This window comes from Salvelinus fontinalis, chromosome 2, assembly GCF_029448725.1.
Source record: "Salvelinus fontinalis isolate EN_2023a chromosome 2, ASM2944872v1, whole genome shotgun sequence".
NCBI classification, from domain to species: Eukaryota; Metazoa; Chordata; class Actinopteri; order Salmoniformes; family Salmonidae; genus Salvelinus; species Salvelinus fontinalis.
Window position 1 is genome coordinate 41,008,036 of NC_074666.1, and position 23,162 is coordinate 41,031,197.

At 41.5% G+C, this 23,162-nt stretch overlaps 1 protein-coding gene and 1 pseudogene across 2 annotated transcripts; one reads left to right on the forward strand and one right to left on the reverse strand.

The window, feature by feature from the left end:
- The first annotated feature begins 60 nt into the window (after positions 1 to 60).
- Positions 61 to 13,196, forward strand: LOC129818943 (replication factor C subunit 2-like; annotated as a pseudogene).
- Positions 13,197 to 16,177: 2,981 nt separating this feature from the next.
- Positions 16,178 to 21,798, reverse strand: LOC129818951 (linker for activation of T-cells family member 2-like). 2 transcript variants are annotated; one of them, XM_055875329.1, is made up of 12 exons: positions 21,669 to 21,798; positions 20,332 to 20,436; positions 20,043 to 20,085; positions 19,755 to 19,798; positions 19,444 to 19,489; positions 18,989 to 19,005; positions 18,249 to 18,290; positions 18,049 to 18,079; positions 17,876 to 17,949; positions 17,361 to 17,417; positions 17,133 to 17,201; positions 16,178 to 16,995 (listed from the first exon to the last, which is right to left on the reverse strand). In XM_055875329.1, exons 2-12 carry the CDS (start codon positions 20,432 to 20,434, stop codon positions 16,964 to 16,966), a joined length of 558 nt encoding a protein of 185 aa, XP_055731304.1. In that variant the 5' UTR covers positions 20,435 to 20,436; positions 21,669 to 21,798; the 3' UTR covers positions 16,178 to 16,963. The 2 variants fall into 2 exon arrangements, with proteins under 2 accessions (XP_055731304.1, XP_055731315.1); XM_055875340.1 differs by lacking the exon at positions 18,249 to 18,290.
- Positions 21,799 to 23,162: the final 1,364 nt, after the last annotated feature.

Consider the following 23,162-nt stretch of genomic DNA (forward strand, 5'->3'; position numbering starts at 1 on the left):
TAGCCTTGGTCCACTGTGTTGTTCGATGTCTGGCCATACAACCGGTTGGCTAAAAATCTACTGATGGAGGACAGCTAGCATCTTCAAGGAAATGACGTCAGTTTAGCGCCAGTTGTTTGGTTCCTGCCGTGGCGGGAAGAACTACAGCCGAAAACATGGACGTGGCGATGAATGAGGCAGATGCTGAGCAAATTCAAACAGAAGAACGATGAGGTCACTGCGAAAGTGTCTAGCAATGGATATGAGCTGCCATGGTGACGTTTACAAGCTAGTTAGTTGCAGTATTTTTGTATTTATTAGCGGACTCAAATAGCAATGGATATGATCTGCCATGGCAAGATTTACAAGCTAGTTAGTTGCAGTATTTTTGTATTTATTAGAGGACTTCAATGGCTCATCATGGCTAGCTAGCAGTGGTAATGGATCATTTGAGTAGGTAGGTGGTGGGCCGTATCAAGCTAGCTTCTTTCGTTTTCGAGATGATCGAGCTGTGTCGAGGAAAGAGCTGGTTTTTACATATTGTGTATATTTATTTATTCTGAACACATCTGTTTGTTGGCAATGTAAATTATTGCAATTTCTTTTCAAAATACTTACATTTATGTTCGCTAGTTGGACAGACAAACGCCACCGAATACTAAACTGTAAACCAAACAAAACTCATGTAATATCCACGGTATTATCTGCTGATCACGTCTACCAATTACGTTATCCAAATCGAAGGTAGTAGACAGCTGGTGGCATCTCGAGAAACTGCTATCAGATAAGTCATTTTTATTTATTTGTAATCTAACTATTTACACTGAACAAAAATATAAGCGCAGCATGTAAAGTGTTGGTCCCATGTTTCATGAGCTGAAATAAAAGATCCCAGAAATGTTCCATATGCACAAAAAGTTTATTTCTCTAAAATGCTGTGCACAAATGTGTTTACATCCCTGTTAGTGAGTATTTCTCCTTTGCCAATCCACCCACCTGACCGGTGTGGCGTATCAAGAAGCTGATTAAACAGCATGCTCATTACACAGGTGCACCTTGTGTTGGGGACGATAAAAGCCACTCTAAAATGTGCACAATGCCACAGATGCACAACACAATGCCACAGATGTCTCAAGTTTTGAAGGAGCATGCAATTGCCATGCTGACTGCACGAATGTCCACCCTAGCTGTTGCCAGAGGATTGAATGTTCATTTTTCTACCATAAGCCACCTCCAATGTCGTTTGAGAGAATTTGTCAGTATGTCCACAACTGGCCTCACAACCGCAGACCACGTGTAACCATGCCAACCCAGGACCTCCACATCTGGCTTCTTCACCTGTGGGATTGTGGTGGCAGGTAGCCTAGTGGTTAGAGTGTTGGACTAGTAACCGAAAGGTTGCAAGATCAAATCCCCGAGCTGACAAGGTAGGAGGCAGGAACAAGACAGTTAACCCACCGTCATTGAAAATAAGAATTTGTTCTTAACTGACTTGCCCAGTTAAATAAAGGTAAAATTAAAAAATGTTTGAAACCAGCCACCCTGACAGCTGATGAAACTGTGGGTTAGCTCAACTGAAAAATTTCTGCAAAAACTGTCAGAAACCGCTTCGGGGAGCTCATCGTCCCGACTGCAGTTAGGCGACTTAACCGACTTCTTCAGTGGGCAAATGAGCACTGTAGAAGTCAGTGGGCTTCTGGCACGCTTGAGAAATCCAGGGTTTCAACTGTAGCTTTCAGTTTATTCCAAGACAGTGTGTACGGCGACGTGTCGGCGAGCGGTTTGCTGATGTCAACGTTGTGAAGAGAGTGCCCCATGGTGGGGTTATGGTATGGGCAGGCATAAGCTACAGACAACGAACACAATTTCATTTTATTGATGGCAATTTGAATGCACAGAGATACCTTGACGAGATCCTGAGGCCCATTATCGTGCCATTCATCCATCACCTCATGTTTCATGTTAATGCATGTCGCAAGGATCTGTATGCAATTCCTGGAAGCTGACAATGTCCCAGTTCTTCCATGGCCTGCATACTCACCAGACATGTCACCAATTGAGCACGTTTGGGATGCTCTGGATCGACGTGTACGACAGCATATTGAAGTTCCTGCCAATATCCAGCAACTTTGTACAGCCATGGAAGAGTGGGACAGCGTTCCACAGGCCACAATCAACAGGCTGATCAACTCTATGCAAAGGAGATGTGTTGCGCTGCGTGAGGCAAATGGTGGTCACACCAGATACTAACTGGTTTTGTGATACATGTTCCTACCTTTTTTTTAAAAGGTATCTGTGACCAACAGATCCATATCTGTATTCTCAGTCATGTGAAATCCCTAGATTAGGGCCTAATTTATTTATTTCAATTAACTGATTTGCTTTTATATGAACTGTAACTCAGTAAAATCTTTGAAATTGTTGCGTTTTATATTTTTGTTCAATATAGATACACTGCTCAAAAAAATAAAGGGAACACTTAAACAACACAATGTAACTCCAAGTCAATCACACTTCTGTGAAATCAAACTGTCCACTTGGGAAGCAACACTGATTGACAATAAATTGCACATGCTGTTGTGCAAATGGAATAGACAAAAGGTGGAAATTATAGGCAATTAGCAAGACACCCCCAAAAAAGGAGTGATTCTGCAGGTGGTGACCACAGACCACTTCTCAGTTCCTATGCTTCCTGGCTGATGTTTTGGTCACTTTTGAATGCTGGGGGTGCTCTCACTCTAGTGGTAGCATGAGACGGAGTCTACAACCCACACAAGTGGCTCAGGTAGTGCAGTTCATCCAGGATGGCACATCAATGCGAACTGTGGCAAAAAGGTTTGCTGTGTCTGTCAGCGTAGTGTCCAGAGCATGGAGGCGCTACCAGGAGACAGGCCAGTACATCAGGAGACATGGAGGAGGCCGTAGGAGGGCAACAACCCAGCAGCAGGACCGCTACCTCCGCCTTTGTGCAAGGAGGTGCACTGCCAGCGCCCTGCAAAATGACCTCCAGCAGGCCACAAATGTGCATGTGTCTGCATATGGTCTCACAAGGGGTCTGAGGATCTCATCTCGGTACCTAATGGCAGTCAGGCTACCTCTGGCGAGCACATGGAGGGCTGTGCGGCCCCACAAAGAAATGCCACCCCACACCATGACTGACCCATCGCCAAACCGGTCATGCTGGAGGATGTTGCAGGCAGCAGAACGTTCTCCACGGCGTCTCCAGACTCTGTCACGTCTGTCACATGTGCTCATGTGCTCAGTGTGAACCTGCTTTCATCTGTGAAGAGCACAGGGCGCCAGTGGCGAATTTGCCAATCTTGGTGTTCTCTGGCAAATGCCAAACGTCCTGCACGGTGTTGGGCTGTAAGCACAACCCCCACCTGTGGACGTCGGGCCCTCATACCACCCTCATGGAGTCTGTTTCTGACCGTTTGAGCAGACACATGCACATTTGTGGCCTGCTGGAGGTCATTTTGCAGGGCGCTGGCAGTGCACCTCCTTGCACAAAGGCGGAGGTAGCGGTCCTGCTGCTGGGTTGTTGCCCTCCTACGGCCTCCTCTACGTCTCCTGATGTACTGGCCTGTCTCCTGGTAGCGCCTCCATGCTCTGGACACTACGCTGACAGACACAGCAAACCTTTTTGGCACAGCTCGCAATGATGTGCCATCCTGGATGAACTGCACTACCTGAGCCACTTGTGTGAGTTGTAGACTCCGTCACATGCTACCACTAGATTGAGAGCACCGCCAGCATTCAAAAGTGACCAAAACATCAGCCAGGAAGCATAGGAACTGAGAAGTGGTCTGTGGTCACCACCTGCAGAATCACTCCTTTTTTGGGGGTGTCTTGCTAATTGCCTATAATTTCCACCTTTTGTCTATTCCATTTGCACAACAGCATGTGAAATTTATTGTCAATCAGTGTTGCTTCCCAAGTGGACAGTTTGATTTCACAGAAGTGTGATTGACTTGGAGTTACATTGTGTTGTTTAAGTGTTCCCTTTATTTTTTTGAGCAGTGTATATAAATGTGATACCATCAATGCAAGCTGTAAAATGACTCCCAACTTAGAACACAGCAAGCTTTTAGTAATGTAGCTAGCTTGCTAGTTACAACAAGCAGATGTGTTGCTAGCTAGCGAGAGCAGATAGATTTATCACTAGCTAGCATGTCATTCTGGGACAAGGAGTGTTTTAGCTTTCAGTTTATTCCAAGTAATAATTGAAGACTACAAAAACCTATAGGACAAGTAGTGTAAATCTACTACAGTCACCAAGGCAGGACCCACTCATTTCATTCATACTGACAAATAAGAAATGCCACATTATCCTTGTCAATAGTAGGATGATTGCAGAGCGCCCTGCCTCAGACTGTCAGGATGTTAGTTTTCTAGCTCACAAACTACATTCCTTTGCTGTGATGATTTCTTTCATTCATTCTTGTCTTACATGATCTATTCAGCTCTCCTGTGTCCTACTCCCAGAGATCAACCATGGGCTGATTAATTCACCTGTCAGGTGAACCATCCTACTGCAGTTTGAACTAGCCCTGCTGTCACCATTTAGACCACATGCATTTGCCTGTTTCGAATCCCTGAGCCAACTAGGTGAAGACGGTCTGCCTTAGTTCCACCTGTAAGTCGTTCTGGATAAGAGCTTCTGCTAAATTACTCAAATGTAAATGTCTCTACATCAGTCAGCCACATTGACTCAAATAACCAACTTACCATCAAGCTTTGATTATTTGAATCAGCTGGGTAATGCCAGGTCAAAACACAAAACAAGCACGGGGGAGCAGGGCCAAGTTTGTGTAACCCTGATCTAAACCACCTAAATATACTCACATTTCACTGAACATTTAGTATTTGAAACTCAAACATTTATTTCCTCAACTGCTTTTACAGTATATAATCCTACAGCCTCTATCATTCTCCATACCTTATATTCCAATGCATCCAACATTATGCATGCCCACGATGGTATTGTTAGGATTTATGTTTATGCATTATAGCCTGCAAGCATATTGTTTTGTTACACACACACACAAACAATACAGATGTGTGTAAGGACTGACCAACACAGGCCATAAAAGCTGTGGTCAATCTGGAGAGGGGAGGGGTGCATCTCTCTAGGCCAACCAGGGAGGTTAGATTACTGGACAATACCATATTAGGAACTGTTTCAGTGTAGAATCGACAGACACAAAACGGATCTAATCTACACAACGACCAGATGCGGACATCTGAAAGAAGGGGACCAGTCTGAGTAACGGTGATAGGCTGTGCAAAGTCTAAACCGCGCTCAGCCTCTACTGTGATAGGCCAACAGACGCGTTGGCACTACGTCATCACGGTATAAGAACAGCTGTTTACGTACTTCCTGCCAGTTCCCTGATCTACCCTGCGCGGAGATACAGTGAACCCGTATATACGAAAATTGCATTTGCCATTCGTTGCTTGCGGTAATTAAACATAATGAAAGAAAGTTAGCAGACCTTGCTTTTTTATTTATCCTGATACCGGATGTGTTACACGCAGCGTTCACAGTATTGGGCAGCTGCTATTTGAGAATTCATCTGGTTTAGAAATCAAACTGTGGTTCTTTTTTTAAATATATATATTGTATTACAATATATGCTATATTTGTGGGCTATGCCATATGTATTGACTAATAAGCAAATGCAGCTGTCGTTTTAAAACCTATATTCTAGTATGCATGACACGCACATCTATCTACATGCTTTTATTTGTGTTTCAATGCAAAGTATATGATTGAATGTTTCTTTAAGCCTGCAGCTGGTTACTTGAAACGAGACATATAATCATGCCAAAACATGATTTAAACATTTAAATGCACTGATAGAGCGTTAGCTAATGAAACACAAATTAACATTTACAGTAGCTGGCTAGTCTGTAACATTGACTAGCTTTCATTAAATTGGCTAAATCGTCAACTGAGTTACCTCTTCATATGATCAAGACAATTCGTATTGCATGCTGCATATTTCAAGTGCAGTTGAATAAAATAAAATAAATCTTATTTCAGTCTGGGAGCTAGCTAGCATTGTAGATAGAAGCAGGCCATTGGCTGCCTTCATCACAAGGGATATGTAGGCGAGTTCTGATTGGTTCCAAGTTTAGTAGTTCCGCAAATTTGCCTGAGCAGCCGTGTTGAAATATGAGAAAGTACAAGAATTGAAGGTGCCAACAAATGTTATAGTCATTAAAAAAATGTCATATACAAAAAATCAGCTCCTCCCTCGACAGGGATCGATTAGCTTCATGTTTCAAGTCCTAGTTCCACCACGTAAGATCCTAGCATTGTTGCTAGCTAGCTAATAGCACTAACATTTATATTAGCTATGAAAACAGCCATTATGCATGACTCTCAAAAAGTAACCAGTTAGCTAGCGTTGTAATGTAGCTATGTAATGTTACGTTCTAAGCATCTCATTGGAGCAACAGCTAGCGCTACTAGTCCAAGTAATTGTGTAAATCACCATGAATTGCTTGTTGATTGGCTTTGGTGGCAATGAAGTGAGTCTGTTGGGACTCGCTTAGTTGCCATCAAAGCTAGTTGCTGATAGTTATGCTTGTTCTGAATATTTCACAGGGTTGAAAAATACAGACTATTGAAGTTGAATGAAATAGTAGGCAACGAGGAGACTGTTAGCAGATTGGAGGTAAAGTATCCTCAATATTTTAAGTTTCAATAATATTTTTAGATAAATAATAGCTAACTATGATGTTTTTGTTCCCTTCTCTCTTATAGGTGTTTGTCAGAGAGGGAAATGTACCCAACATCATTATTGCAGTGAGTGACTGACCCAATTCATTCTTTCATCATAACGGTTTGATATTACATACTGACATGTTGGTGCAGCGGAGTAATGTTATGCCATCTTTCATATGGAACCTCTCTTTTAAACATAAGTATCGTTATTATAGGGTCCCCCGGTACAGGAAAGACCACTAGTATTCTGTGTTTGGCGAGAGCTCTTCTAGGCCCAGCCATGAAAGATGCTGTCCTGGAACTGAATGCTTCCAATGACAGGTGAGAGCAAGTGATGTCTGCCATGAAAAATGTCACACTGGCATACTTAAAGGAAAGATTCACCCATTTTGAATGTTATATCGTATTTGTGTACCGCTGAGCGGCGTTCTATAGATTCCCGGGGTCATTTCATGTTTTCACGTGTAACTGAGCTTTTCTCCGTTCAAGCAGGCATAAATACAGACGGTATGGTGCATTTTTTTCATCATTATACTAGCTTTATTTCTGTCTGCTTGAATAGCTTAGATACACGTGAATCCATGAAATGACCCCGGGAATTAATATAACATCGCTCAGAGGTCAAATCAAAGTTTATTGGTCGCATACACAGATTTGCAGATGTTTCTCAGGTGCAGTGAAATGCTTGTTTCTAGTTCCAACAGTGTAGTACTAATACTGGTTCTAGTAGTGTCTTGTAAGCCCATATGGGCTTTAAATAAATTGTATTAATCAAAATCAATACCCAGCAATAGAAAACAATACACACGTAATCTAAAAAGGTTTTAAAACATGTCAGAACAAATCCAATTAACAACACAAATAGCACTGTAACAGTAATCCAAATGCATTCTATACGTATCTACACCAAATTAATTTACACAAAATATAGTAGGAATGATATGTACAGCAGTAGATACTGGATTCTTGACATCTGCTCTATATCAATAAATATGCAGTGTGCATAAACGCTGTAGCTAAAATGCAATGTACAGTAGTAGAAATATTAGGAGCTATGTCAAGCATACCGTATATAAATACACAGTACAAAACCCCATAGCTAAATGGATAGAATTGCACGAAATTAGATTCCGGTCCTGAGTGTACAAAACGTTAGGAACACCTGCTCTTTCCATGACAGACAGACCAGGTGAAAGCTATGATATCTTATTGATGTCGCTTGTTAAATCCACTTCAATCAGTGTTGATGAAGGGGAGGAGACGGGTTAAATCATTATTTTTAAGCCTTAAGACAATTGAGACATGAATTGTGTGTGTGCCATTCAGAGGATGAATGAGCAAGACAAAATATTTCTGTGTCTTTGAATGGGGTACGGTAGTAGGTGCCAGGCGCACCGGTGTGAGTGTGTCAAGAACTGCAACACTGCTGGGTTTTTCACACTCAACAGTTAACCCTGTGTATCAAGATTGGTCCACTACCCAAATGACATCCAGCTGTGGGAAGCATTGGAATCAACATGGGCCAGCATCCCTGCGGAATGCTTTTGACACCTTGTAGAGTCCATGCCCTGACACATTGAGGCTGTTCTGAGGGCAAAGGGGGGTGTAACTCAATATAAGGAATGTGTTCCTAATGTTTTGTGCACTCTGTGTATATGCATATGAATGGTGTGTATGGATAGTATGTGAATAGAAAAGGTGTGTGTATAGCAATAGTTATATAGGATGAGCCATGACTAGAATACAGTATACAAATAAAGTGGGTAGAACAGTATGTAAACATTATTAATGTGACCAGTGTTCAATGATTATGTAGGCTGCGGTCTCTAAGGTGCAGGGTGGAGTACCGGGTGGTAGTCGGCTAGTGGTGACTGTTTAACAATCTGATTGCCTGGAGTTAGAAGCTGTTTATCAACCTCTCGGTCACCTGTACTCTCTACTTTCTAGATGCTAGTGGGGTGAACAGGCTTTGACTTGGGTGGCTGAGGTCCTTGATGATCTTCTTGGCCTTCCTGTGACACCGGGTGCTGTAGATGTCCTGGAGGGCAGGCAGTGTGCCCCTGATGATGCCTTGGGCTGACCGCACCCCCCTCTGGAGAGCCCTGCAGTTGCGGATGGTGCATTTGCCGTACCAGGCGGTGATGCAACCCGACAGGATGCAACCCGACAGGATGCTCTCAATAGTTCCTCGCTAAAGGTTTGCAATGGTCTTAGGTGCCAAACCGAATAGGTGATAGTGTGGTGAAGGCACAACATCTGTGTGAAGGGACCATTTCAGGTCGTCAGTGATGTGCACACCGAGGATCTTTAAGCTTTTGACCCTCTCCACTGAGGCCCCGTCGATGTGGATGGGGGCACGCCCTCTCCTTTCTCCTGCAGTCCACATTGTTGTTGAGGGAGAGGTTATTTTACTGGCACCACTCTGCCAAGGCACTCACCTTCTCCCTGTAGGCTGCCTTGTCGTTGGTAATCAGACAGGCCTTCCACTGTTGTGTTGTCAGCAAACTTGATGATTGAATTGGAGACGTGTGTGTGGCCACGCAATCATGGGTGGTCAGGGAGTATAGGAGGGGGCTGAACACGTGCCCCCGTGTTGAGGTTCAGCTTGGTGGAGGTGTTGTTGCCTACCTTCACCACTTGGGCCCGGCCCGTCCGTCAGGAAGTCCAGGACCCAGTTGCACAGGGCGGGGTTCAGACCCAAAGTTTAGTCATGAGCTTGGAGGGCACTATGGTGTTGAAGGCTGAGCTGTAGTCGATGAACACCATTCTTACATAGAGATGCACAAATACGATAACAAATCAAAAATGGGTGAGTCTTTCCTTTAAGTGCACAACCTGTGAGTCCAGGAGCTGCATTTCGGGTTAAAATCATGTTGCTTTAGAAAGTGAAGCCTACACCACCACATTGTCATCCATCTTCCTCAGAGGCATCGATGTAGTTTGAAACAAGATCAAGATGTTTGCCCAGCAGAAAGTCACCCTCCCTAAAGGGAGACACAAGATCATCATCCTGGATGAGGCTAACAGGTAAGACCCCCTGAGGGTCACGACAGCTAAGCTGATGTAGTGTACCTATAATGGCTGTGTATGTAAAGGCTGTTCTTGTGTCTCCAGCATGACAAACAGAGCCCAGCAGGCCTTGTGGATGACCATGGAGATCTACTCTAAAACCACACGCTTCGCTCTGGTGTGCAACGCTTCCGACAAGATCATTGGTGAGGGTCCTAACCGTACAATACAATAATGCTGTCGTATTGAATAGGGACCCAAGTGTAAGGTCACGTTGTCTTTTCTCTGTCCTGATGGTCCTCCGTGTTGCTCTGCCCCTTCCTCCACAGAGCCCATCCAGTCACGTTGTCTTTTCTCTGTCCTGATGGTCCTCCGTGTTGCTCTGCCCCTTCCTCCACAGAGCCCATCCAGTCACGCTGCGCGGTCTTGCGCTACACCAAGTTGAGGGACGAGCGGGTCATGACGCGTCTGCTGGAGGTGGTGGAGAGGGAGAACCTGGTCACCAGCAATGACGGCCTGGAGGCCATCATCTTCACCGCCTAGGGAGACATGAGACAGGTGGGGGAAAAGGGCCAATTGTCCTCCATGTTGACACTAAGGGTTCCATGAGAATAGCCTTCTTGTTACCATTCCAACTAGATTGGAAATGTATTTGGAAGTTTTGGTGTCAACAAGTTACCCATTTTAAAATATCAAGTTTGTTGAACACTGTGTCTATCCATGGGAGGGTTTGCGGCTTTTTGCCGGACAAATTGACCGGGAGAAAAAAACAATCCCATTGCAAAATAATGATTTTGATGGAAATATTAGTCAATGGAAATACATTTGACAGTCAAGCTTATCGGTCTCTTGATTAATGAGCAACATTTTGGGGAATTAAATTGGGGTGTGTGTATTTCCGTTAGTTGTCATGTATCTTATTTATCACACGCACAGCATACATAGCGGAATATTGTCAGACAGCGCTGCTGCAGCTCCTCAGCTCCTTGCTGCTGGAGTGAAACATGCTTTTATCAGGCCAGTTATTGCGCAACAATTCTAAATGCAATCGCGTGTTGAGAACAATTTTGATAACCTCGATTAAATAGCTCTTTTTCTTTCCCAACTGGTAATTGAAGCACGCCTCCCATTCACCATTCAAGTGCATAGGAAACGGTAGGCAGGCTATCAGCGCGTCACACACCACTTTGGAACTTGAGCTGGAGGCAGTATACTTCATATTATGAGGCATGTCTTACCATGCTTCAATACGACCATAGAAACGTGGAGGCAATTATTTTATAGACTTGAAACCAGCATTTCTCTCCTGTCCTATTTGGTTTTCATAACTTTCTTTCGTTGTCCAGGAGCCAAAGGCACAATCCTACGGTAGTCATATTAACAACCCATCATAGTTGTTGTATCGTTAGAGTCCCCCTCTTTCTAAGTTTCTAACAGAGATTTATCTCTATCACATATGGAACCGCTTGCATCAGGTGCACTGTTTAGAATAGTGTTTTCCTGCAAATTGCATTTTGGGAAGTGTTTGAAAAGGATGTTTTATTGGCTGCTTCATTACAGGAGTTGCATGTTCTGTTAAGATAAATTACCATAATGTAAATGTGATTTCTGTCATTCTGAACACTGTGGGTGGACATCCTAATGGGTTGGTAAATTCAAATCTTTCCGGTCACTTTGTCCAGCGCCACAGAAACCCTGATCCATGGCTTCTCATAGGGCCAATTAAAGTTTGTCTGAGACATGAGAAACTATAACTAGAGTTTTTGTTTTTTTCATCAGCAGGCACTGAATAACCTACAATCCACAAATTCCGGTTTTGGCTACATCAATAGTGAAAATGTGTTCAAGGTACGGTTCTGTTACCTAACCTATCTTTTTTTTGTCATTTTAGAAGGCAAAATTGACAATGCATAGGGTTTCAAAGGAAAGACAAGTCAATTTGTTGGTTTTTGTTCAGGTGTGAGATTTCACCAACCCACTGTTGGTGAAAAGCATGCTGGAACACTGTGTCAATTCCAGCATTGATGAGGCTTACAAGGTATTGCGATCCACTTTTCAATAACAATCCAAACAGAATGAGTATAATATTCCTCTCGATGAATAACCCTTATTTCTCTAGCCGTTAAGTATGGTTCTTAATTAAAGTGATCAATAACTGCTCAGTTTATAATATATAGTAGGACCATATAGCTGATTGAATATTCATGTGTACCTCTCCTTTAGATTATTGAGCAGCTGTGGGCCCTGGGTTACTCACCTGAGGACATAATCGGCAACATCTTCAGAGTGTGTAAGACTTTCCAGATGTCCGAGTATCTCAAGTTGGAGTTCATCAAGGTAAGAGACATGGTAAAACATTTGCAGTTGTACAGTGAGCTCCAAAAAAAATGCTAATCTCCCCTGTTTTAGTAATGGTGAGAGGTTAGCATGTCTTGGGGGTATGATATTTGTGCTCTTTCTCACTCATCATTCACAATTCAGGATTATCCGTAATCGTGGTAGCATCCACATTAATGTAGAAGTGTTTAGAAACATTCTGTTCTTATTTACAATAGAAATAATCTGAAACACAACCAAAACAGACTGCAAATGCATCCAACAAATTTGGAGAGTCACAAGCTTGAAGTAGTCATTGCGTGCTAGGAATATGGGACCAAATACATAACTTTTTACTACTAGTGAATTTTTCCCCTAAATTGGAGGGTACTATGTACAACAAGTGCTGTAATTTCTAAACGGTTCACCCAATATGGATGAAAATACCCTACGATTAAAGCTGACAGACTGCACTTTAACCTCGTATCATTTCAAATCCAAAGTGATGGAGTATAGAGCCAAAACCAACAAAACGTGTCACTGTCCCAATACTTCTGTTGCTGTACATTATGTACATCTCTGGTTGTTTTCTTCATCTTGGTTGGGTGAAACAAAATGGTAGAAAAGTGCCAAACTTGGCATAGGAAAGTAAGCCACGCCATAGTATTAATCAATTTCGCCTCGGCATCGCTCTCCTTGTTTACTTGGTATTGTCCCTTTTCTCAGGAGATAGGATACACCCACATGAAGGTGGCGGATGGCGTGAACTCCCTACTGCAGATGGCAGGCCTCCTGGGTCGACTGTGCAGCAAGACGGCCGCCCCTGATCTCAGCTAACACCGCACCCACACATCTTCTCAGCACTGTCTCTCTCCTGGGTTGTGTTCATTACGAAAACTAAACATTTTGCAACAGAAAACATAAGAGTTACGTATTGAGCATGTCCAGGTTGTCCTTCCCTGTTTCAGTGCAGTTTCGTTCCTAATGAACACAACCCTATTCCACCAATCTGTGTGACACCCTTAAATGACTGACTCAGAGTCCTGGGGAGTTGTTTGATGTAACATTTCTGGGTTAAATACATTTTGTATTTTATACAAGCATGTTACAGTTTTTCTCAATTACTAAAACACTAAAACCCATTGGCTGAACAAAGTTATCAGTTGCCTGGACTCATTTAGCTAATTATGCAGTCTGTTGTCAATACCTTAAACTATTTCACATGGTAAAACACAATTTGCAGATTTCACTTAGACTTTTCAGCAAAACTCTAAACACATTCTCATTCTCAAGACACATTCTGCACTCTAATGCACATGTCATCCATACTGGTAAACACAAGTGGCAACAATCAAATACAAACAGAGAACACATGTCATTGATTGAACACAACCACTCAAAATTGATTTAACCTGTTTCAAATGATGCGACACAACCAATATAAGCCAGTTCAGAGAGCAAACAGGTTGTTGAAGGTGGGAAGGAGAAAGTCTGAGAATGGATAGAAGAAACAATGTGAGAGGACGAGGACGAGTGCGTATGCGAGGTGGGCGACGAAGAGGAGGAGGGCAAGAAAGAGGAAGAGGAGGACAAAGAGGAAGACAAAGAGTGGAAATATCTGATGAAGTTTGAGCAACAGTTATAGACCATGTTCTTGTCCATGGACTGACAATGAGGGAAGCAGGACTTGGAGTGCAACCCAATTTGAGACGATTTTCTGTGTCACCATAGTAAGGACATTCAGAGAAGAGACCAGGTACATACTACTGTATTTTTGTAATTGCAAATTTACTGTACTACACTAGATGCAGCTGTTTCAATAGACATTTGTAAAGTTAATCACTGTATGTATTGTACTGCATGAATATGTTTTGTAACTGCACAACTACTTTTTGTAGAATTGCAAGGCTGCCACATGCAGGTGGAAGAACAGCTATATTTACTCGGGAGCAAGAGGCCATTATAGTTGGCATGGTCCTTCAAGATAATGCAATACGACTCAGAGAAATCCAGGAACGAGTGATACAACACACACTTCCAGGGAATCGACAGTGTGAGCATTTCCACAATTGACCGTGTCCTCCATCGTAACAGGATGCGAATGAAACAAGTATACAGAGTACCTTTTGAGCACAACTCACCAAGGGTGAAAGAACATCGAGCTCAGTATGTGCAAGTAAGTGTACATTCATAAACATTTACTGTAATCCAGATTGTCTACAGTACTAACACATACTATGTGAATGACATTACTCTTCAGTACATACAATGTATGTGAATCAGAAGCCTAATTGTACTCTACAGTATAGCACTGTCTGCACGACTTACAAAATCCTACATACAGTATATTGTATTTCTACACAGACAATATTTGACTTGGAATCCTTGGACAGACCCCATGAGTTCATCTTTGTCGATGAAGCAGGCTTCAATCTAACAAAGAGGAGAAGGAGAGGCCGAAACATGATTGGACAGCGGGCCATTGTTGTAGTCCCTGGTCAACGAGGTGGCAATGTCACAATCTGCTGCTATCAGCAACCATGGTGTTCTACATCACCATGTTACACTCGGGCCATATAACATCCAGCACCTTCTAAGATTTATTGCCAATCTAAGAGATATTTTATTTGAGCAGGAGGTTCAAGAGCAGCAGGGTCAAGAGCTAAATGAGAATCCCATTCCCACCTATGTGATAGTGTGGGACAATGTCAGTTTCCACCGAGCTGCTCAGGTAAGGGAATGGTTTAACATCAATGGGCAGTTTATGAACTTGTACCTCCCTCCATACTCGCCTTTCCTGAATCCGATTGAGTTTTTCTCCTCTTGGAGATGGAAAGCGTATGATAGACAACCCTACACCAGAGTAAATCTGCTGCAAGCCATGGATTTAGCCTGTGGTGATATAGGTGAGAAATCATGTCAGGGCTGGATACGGCACACAAGAGGCTTCTTCCCCCGTTGCCTCAGGAGGGACAATATTGCTTGTGATGTGGACGAGGTTCTCTGGCCCGACCCAGCCCAAAGACAAGAAGAAGCACATTGATCACATGTTTACTCCTTTGATTTGTGTCCCTTTTAGTGTTGTATACTGTAGTACAGTGCATTGTAGGCTGTATACTGTAGTACAGTGCATTGTAGGCTGTATACTGTAGTACAGTGCATTGTAGGCTGTATACTGTAGTACAGTGCATTGTAGGCTGTATACTGTAGTACAGTGCATTGTAGGCTGTATACTGTAGTACAGTGCATTGTAGGCTGTATACTGTAGTACAGTGCATTGTAGGCTGTATAGTGTAGTACAGTGCATTGTAGGCTGTATACTGTAGTACAGTGCATTGTAGGCTGTATACTGTAGTACAGTGCATTGTAGGCTGTATACTGTAGTACAGTGCATTGTAGGCTGTATACTGTAGTACAGTGCATTGTAGGCTGTATACTGTACAATGGACAAATTGTATGGTCCTGAACATTGTGCTTTCCATTTATTAACAGTACTGACTGCTCAATAGATTTTGACTGGTTGCAGGTTCATATCAACAAAGAACAAGAATTACAGTATCACAGAGACAAAGGACAAGTTTGTGAGATGCAGGGTACAGTACTGTAAAAATAGGGGTACAAGGAGGAGGAAGAACAAAAAACCAAAGAGCAAAGCAGAGTAGTAATTTCTGATAAATTTTGAGCTACTATGATAGAACATGTTTTCGTTCATCAAAAGACAATGACGGAAAAAATTGGTATTTTTTTAGATTAAAAATGTACTTCTCCCTGAGAATTGTATGTTTTGAACAATGTGTTTTCTATTTTTCGGTGTATTGTTTACTGACTGCTTGAGAGTGTATATCATTTTGATCACTTTGTTTATGATTTGAGAGCAGTGTTTGATTTTGAACACAGGTAAAACTGTTTTGAGGCGAATGTTTCATTTTACGAGATGAGTCAGAGGTTATGTAAATAGTGCTTGAAGATGAGGTTTTGTGTTTAATGTTTTCAGGAAATGGAGCAAGGTTTCAGAAATTGTGTTTTAGCAATTGAGAAAAACTGTAATGTAAATACTATTGAAAATCACTTCTGTAATAAATCAATGTTTTTTATGACTTGACAGAACACATTGGTCTATAAAGAGGTTGTACATTTAAAGGTTTTGTAGTAAGGATTTATTTAATAATACACTTTGACAATCACTTTTTTTTACATTTGGAGCTGTCTCGTATTAATTTTGTACCACTAGATGGTGACAGTTACACAGTAACACTCAAACAATCAAAAATACTGTACATCAGGGATGGGCAACATTGATGGGGGTGGGGGCCACAAATTAGAACTCCTCGTGAGGGGCCACAGTGGCTTGCGGGTCTGCATACCCACATCCATACATGCAGTCCGAACAGGGGGGGAAGTAGCAGTTAAGTGGATTTTCGGTAATTCACATTTTGCCACAGGGTAGAGACAAACAGCAGTTAATATGATCTCTGATGGTGGCCCCGGACAGTAATTTTAACATGATTACTACAAGTTTATATAGCTGGCCACTAGTCTAATTTACCAATCTAAAATAATTTTGCTGGCATAGGCTAATTGAGTGGCTGACATAACTGCTGATGCACAACTGCACATTTCAAAAGTGAACCTTGTGTATTATACTATTCTCTCTCAACAGTCAATTGAAACCCTGACTGAGTTTTGGAAATTGATCCATGGGCTGCCAGTTGCCCATCCCTGCTGTACATGGTTCCTCACATGTCTTGACTCAAGGGAATTTCTGATGAAGTAATACAACTTTGGGCATTAACCCTAAAATGGCATTGCTCTGGTATAGCACATTGACATACATATCATTATAACTTAATATTTATTCAGGCAGCTCAACAAAAGAGAAAAGTCCATTCCCATAGATATCCACTCGTAGAGCATGTAGATCCCATATCAGTCAGTGTCGTTCACGTAATCTGGTTCATCTGTGACGAAATTAGAAGTCTCAAGTCTTAGTTCATTACATTGTAGTAATTTATCCATGGCGAATTACAATTAGTGCATTCATCCTACGTTCATAGCAGAAGTGTTGTCTTCGTTGTAATGCACTATGGTGACTTACCATCCTCTAACGGTTCTAACCCCATCTTCACTTGCTCCAGGAATTCAGAGTTCTCGTAATCTGATCCATCTGTTGTGAGGTGGTGGGAAATCATCTTAGTTCAACATAAAATATAAGAAATCTACTTCAAATAGATAATGAACTTCCATAAAAACAACATGATCTTCATAAATATCGCTCATTTCAAAGGAGGGATAGGCCTACATTTAGTCATTCTAAAGTACATACCAGAACCACGGCTGATTGTATCAATAGATGGAAAAACATTCTCATATTGATCACCATCTAGAAAGTAGAAATATGTTTATCAAATGATACTTAACACTTCTGACATCCAAATAAGGCAAGTGACAATCTCAACACATACTAATAAATGATCACACTTGTCTTCAGAGGATGTTAGATTGTGTTACTGTATGTAGACTGCCATGTACTGTGTCGCCTGTACCGTTTGATGGTTGTGGTTTGAGCTGAAGCTTGACATTACTTTCAACAGCAGCAGATTACATTATCTGAGAGGATATCACCCTACAGTAACGGGCTCTACAAAATGCATCAATGGTGGGGCCTACCATCTTTCTTTTCTTTATGTTTTGGATTAATAAAAAGGCCCAGGGAGTGGGCGAGAGGGACGGGGGTTGTTTATCTGTTCGTTTTGAGTTTTTTACATTTTATTCCATCTGATAAAACCATAGACATAGGCCTACATACTGTATTCACGTCATTGGATAAATCATACTTACCCGTTTCTGAATCTCTGGTGTCTGCATTAGTACTCTCATTAACATTCTGGTACTCTAACGCTGGGATTGGATCTCTGTAAAAACAATAAGCACATGTATTATTTTTCGCAAACTAAAATTCAGATTAATTGTAAGTACAATTAAATGGCAACCAAGCATTGATAGATACTTACACATATGTTGGTTCAACGCTTCCCATCTGAGCTAATATAACACAATTGAAAAGTCTTAGTTAGTGCTGAGGCATTTGGTGCAGGCTAAAACTGTAGTGAATTAGTGATACTGTTTCCACATTGAAAGGTCTGTGTTTCCAAAATGGAAACTTTTGGCATTCAATATATACCTAATACAATTACTAACAGATAACATTTACCTGTTGCAACATTTTGATACTTCGCTTGCTCCTCATTCACAACTGTAAAGATACACACATACAACACCTTCAGGTAACTGCCAAAATAATGGAAACACGAGTAAATGAGGGATACAAAGTATATTGAAAGCAGGTGCTTCCAAAGTTAATTAAGCAATTAACATCCCATCATGCTTAGGGTGGATAAAAATGCTGGGCAGGCCATTATTTTAGCTATCATGGCTATGCCCCCATGGGATGACAATGCCCCCATCCACAGGGCACGAGTGGTCACTGAATGGTTTGATGAGCAATGCATGAAAACGATGTAGACCATATGCCATGGCTGTCTCAGTCACCAGATCTCAACCCAATCAAACACTTTTGGGAGATTCTGGAGCGGCACCTGAGACAGCGTTTTCCACCACCATAAACAACACACCAAATTATGGAATTTTTTGTGGAAGAATAGTGTCGCATCCCTCCAATCAGTTCCTGACACTTGCGTCTATGACACGGTGCATTGAAGCTGATCTGGCTCCTGGGGGCCCAACGCCCTATTGAGACACTTTATGTTGGTGTTTCCTTTTTTTGGCAGTTGCCTGTATGTTGAAACATCTGTAATATTTGTAATCTGTTCAAATTCTGGGTCCCGTTGGTTCAGTTTTGTTTATAAGCTTTGTCAACAGACTCTTTAGGCACTGACCCCTTGTAAGTGAATGGGAAGGTCTGCTGGACATTAAGAATGAAATAAAACCTACCTTGTGGTGTTTGTTCCCTGTAAAATAAATTACATTTAAAGTATTTATTGTGAGTGTTGCATATCTGCTGTCTGTTATTAGCATATCTAGAGACAAAGATAAAGTGCTGAGCGGCCACCTAAGGTAAACACAAGACCATGGCCAATATCTGGTCAGGGGGTAAATCCCCACTGTGCACAGGCGTCAATTCAACGTCTATTCCACGTTGGTTCAACGTAATTTTGTTGAAATTAGTGGAAACAACATTGATTCTAAAAACTAAACTCCAATGTTCTTTTATATTTTCTCCAACTGTAGGAACTCTTGTTCGTGTGTATAAAATATATTTATACAAGTATATATTTTGTTACCCATCCAGTTTTAAGGAACTAAAAAAATGTAATTTCAGCTGTCATGTTGGAACAAGACAAAAGCATGACGGGCATAAGACCTAAATGTATGAGTAGTCTACTTACACTGGTGTTGGAGGCAGCTCTCTTATAATCTGGTTGGGTCGTGTGACTAAAAAAGCCCAAGAGATTCAAGAAGGATTCAGTAGTGAGAACATATAATTTACTGTTGATCAGCACACGATAGCCATAAAAAACATCACCATATTAAATAGATGCATTCAGTCATTCACTATGAGAAGGGAATTCACAATAATGAAACCACTTGTGAAATCCTTTTAGATTTTTTAAAATTCTGTATTAATTTAAGTAGAATAAGGCTTGTTCTGTCCGGGAATCTGCCCCAAAGGGTATGATGAATCACAATGTCATTTTACCTGTTTTAGATCGCATTACTGCAAATCTGCTTCCTTCGCGTTGGCTGAGTTGGGCAGAGTTACGTGATGAAAAATTATGTTGTCATATAGTAGCGAGGTTAAATTGTTTTACAACATGAGTTTAAAAAATGTATGTTAAGATAGAAACGGCTATTTTATGAATTATAGAACATTTCAATTGTACATTAGGAATGACATATTATGCTATTTATCTATAATAATCGATAAGATCATGCCTGGTCTTACAGTGCATCAGTTATTTAATATCTATGTTAATGTTATACTTACAATATTTGAGGGTCATAAATTTGATTCTCTTCATGTATTATTTCTACAGACAAGGAAAAGTGGAACACTTTAATTCAACGGCACACACTACGGATTGATCTAGAAAATTATTTCACGAGTCAAAGTAGAAAATTAAGTATTTTAATTTAGCTTTAGTGCTACGTGACAAATATATTTTTACTTTAAGAAGATTTCATGATATTGGAATAGATTTACAGGTTGATTAGTGGGACATGTAGCCTAGTAAATATGTAATAAATGTCATAATTTGTAATGCAGTGCCACTCACTGGTTTTGCTCCTGCACCACAGACAGAAAGCAGAGAAGACACTGAGAGATGCCGCAGACACAATGGCCAAGACAGCTCCTTGTAGGCTGAAGATGGCTATCATGCCTATGGGAAAATTAAACAACAATGCATTTGCCTTTGGAGTGATCTCATTTATATCCTCCATAGTTTTCTTCTGTATAATTAATTCACCAATAATAGTTGCTTACTGCTGTTTTTCACTTTCACTAAAAAAATAACTTCTCTCTTTGACAGGTGTTGGCCAAACTTGTTCCTTATTCAGCTGTAACAGCACAAATCTCCTGCTCATCCAATGTTGTCATGAAAAGACCTCAAGGTCATCAGATACTGACCAAGGGTGTAATGATTCCTTACATATCATCTCTGTAGGCACCAAAACTAAGTGGAAAGAAAGACTAAACTGTTGGAAATAAACCCCTCACTTGATAGAAATTGGTCATGTGTTCCTGTAAACAACCTGAGCCCACAGCTACCCACAGGATGTGTGGTCATCACAGCGCTATAGCCAAACACCATTGTGTAATGTCTTGATCCCACTCAGTGAGGGGTGACATGTTCTTATGCTATTAAGTTGAAACGTCCAAAGAAGAATGATGTTGGTATTGTATTGAATACCCCCGTTGGTTCAGCGATACAGTATCTGCATCAGAAGATAAGAATACTTTCCGCTTTTATAAAACAAAATCGGCAAATGATAGCCGATTTTGTGATTAAAGGTAGATACAAGCCAAGTGTATAGAGATAGGGTGGAGGCATAACACGTGGTATTGATCAAACTTAACAATACACTTAGGAATACATTTTGTATGTGTATTTACCCTGAACAAAATAGTGACTCTGATCTACATGACTAATACTAATAAAGACTAATAAAGTATTAATGAATGGTCTATAATTGATATACCAAAGAGAAGATATTTGAAACATGTATGAGTATACAGTTCAACAGAATTAGTTACATTGTTTTAATTGTTAAAAACCTTAGCATCAAACTCAAACCGTAGCATCATTTTTTACACACTCAGCTGAACTTCATCATACCAAATAAATTGGTGGACTGAACAAGGGGACTCCATGATTGCTGGTTGATCTTTTTTACATTTCAAAGCAGAATCCTGAAGTTGTACAATGTGATACATTATTGAAAGCCAATATAATTCCAATTAAGTCTTCACCTTGCTATGAGGATGACAATAACACAACATGATGCGTCTCTGAAATTGAACCTCTTCAAATAGTCTATCTATCCCCAACCAAGCTGCTCCTACACTCTTGAACATGAGACAATAGAAATACATGCATTGTGTTGTTCTCACCTTTAGTAAAGCCTCTTCAGGCCACCACCATCTTACTGACAGCTCCACTTGCAGACAGGCTACTGTAACAGAGCTGTGAAGGGGTAGAGCAGAAAGAGCTTCCTGTTTCTAACTGAACTCCTTACCACATCCGCCTCGATCCGCGGGCTGGACGGAGAGTCTAGTGGACCACCTCTAAAAGGTTCCCTACATCACTGTGGTTTAACGAGGCTGCAAGAAATGACACCCCTCAGTGCCTGCTTTAGGGACAGTCCCCATGCACATAGAACATGGTTTTTAAATGGACTTTGTAATTTGCTTTGGTGTAATTGTAAACATATTTCAGTGCTCTTCAATACTGATCCTAGGGGGTCCTCACATTGCAGGTGCTGTTGTGTGGCCTTCCGGGACCAGGGACGAAAAACACTATACAATGCCATACAGCATGAGAAACACCTGTTGCTGTAGCGTATGAAGAAGTCTGTGGAGAAAACATCATTTTATAAAGAGAAATGTTTCCAAATGGATGCCGTTATAATGTGATTAGGTTATTATTACACAGGTGTAAGCCAGCTGGCATAGGCTATACCTACTCCAACAAGTTTGGGAAATTCTGCCCTGGCTCTTTCTTAATTAAAAGGCAATTCTGACACTTTTTAACCTTTTTAACCCCATAACCTCATTATTGTCTCCAGTACCAAACCAGTGTTTACATATGTGAAAACAGCACGTTTCTGTGATCTGTGTTTTAAAAACGATAAGAAGAAAAGTCCTAAAACTGCTTCTCTGTGACATCACAGGGTAAGACTAAAAGTCAAGGCCTCCTGAGTGGTGCAGTGGCCTAAGGCACTGCATCGCAGTGCTACCTGGGCCACTAGAGATCCTGGTTCGAGTTCAGGCTCTGTCGCAGCTGGCCGCAACCAGGAGACCCATGGGGCGGCGCACAATTGACCCAGTGTCGTCCAGATTAGGGGAGGGTTTGACCAGCAGGGATGTCATTGTCCCATCACACTCTAGTGACTCCTGTGGAGGGCTGGGTGCATGCACACTGACACGGTTGCCAGGTGTACAGTGTTTCCTCCGACACGTTGGTGTGGCTGGCTTCCGGGTTAAGCGGGCATCATGTCATGAAGCAGTCAGCTTGGTTGGGTTGTGTTTCGGAGGAAGCACGCCTCTCCTGAGTCCGTACGGGAGTTGCAGCGATGGGACAAGACTGTAACTACCAATTGGATACCATGAAAATAGGGTCATTTTTTATTTTTTATGATTAAAAGTCAAACTAAACAGTGATTTTGAAAGCCTGCAACAGCTTTTGTTGCTCCCTCTTCACCGCAATTTGAAAGCACTGTTTTACATTTTTTTTAAACTTTTGATGATCTCATCGAGTATAACTTTTTTACTTCATATTTTTTCTACAAAACATAGAATTGCACCATTTTCACACATGTATACTGGTATTGTGCTGGAGATAATGAAAATGAGTTTGAAAGTGGTGGAATTGCCCTTTAAGGGAAT

Coding starts and splice junctions, on each gene's coding strand:
- LOC129818951 (XM_055875329.1), bottom strand. CDS start 20,434: ATGATAGCCATCTTCAGCCTACAAGGAGCTGTCTTGGCCATTGTGTCT. Junction 19,799..20,042: donor ATTTATGACCCTCAAATATT/GTAAGTATAACA, acceptor TGCCCAACTCAG/CCAACGCGAAGGAAGCAGAT. Junction 18,080..18,248: donor GTATCAAAATGTTGCAACAG/GTAAATGTTATC, acceptor GTGTTATATTAG/CTCAGATGGGAAGCGTTGAA.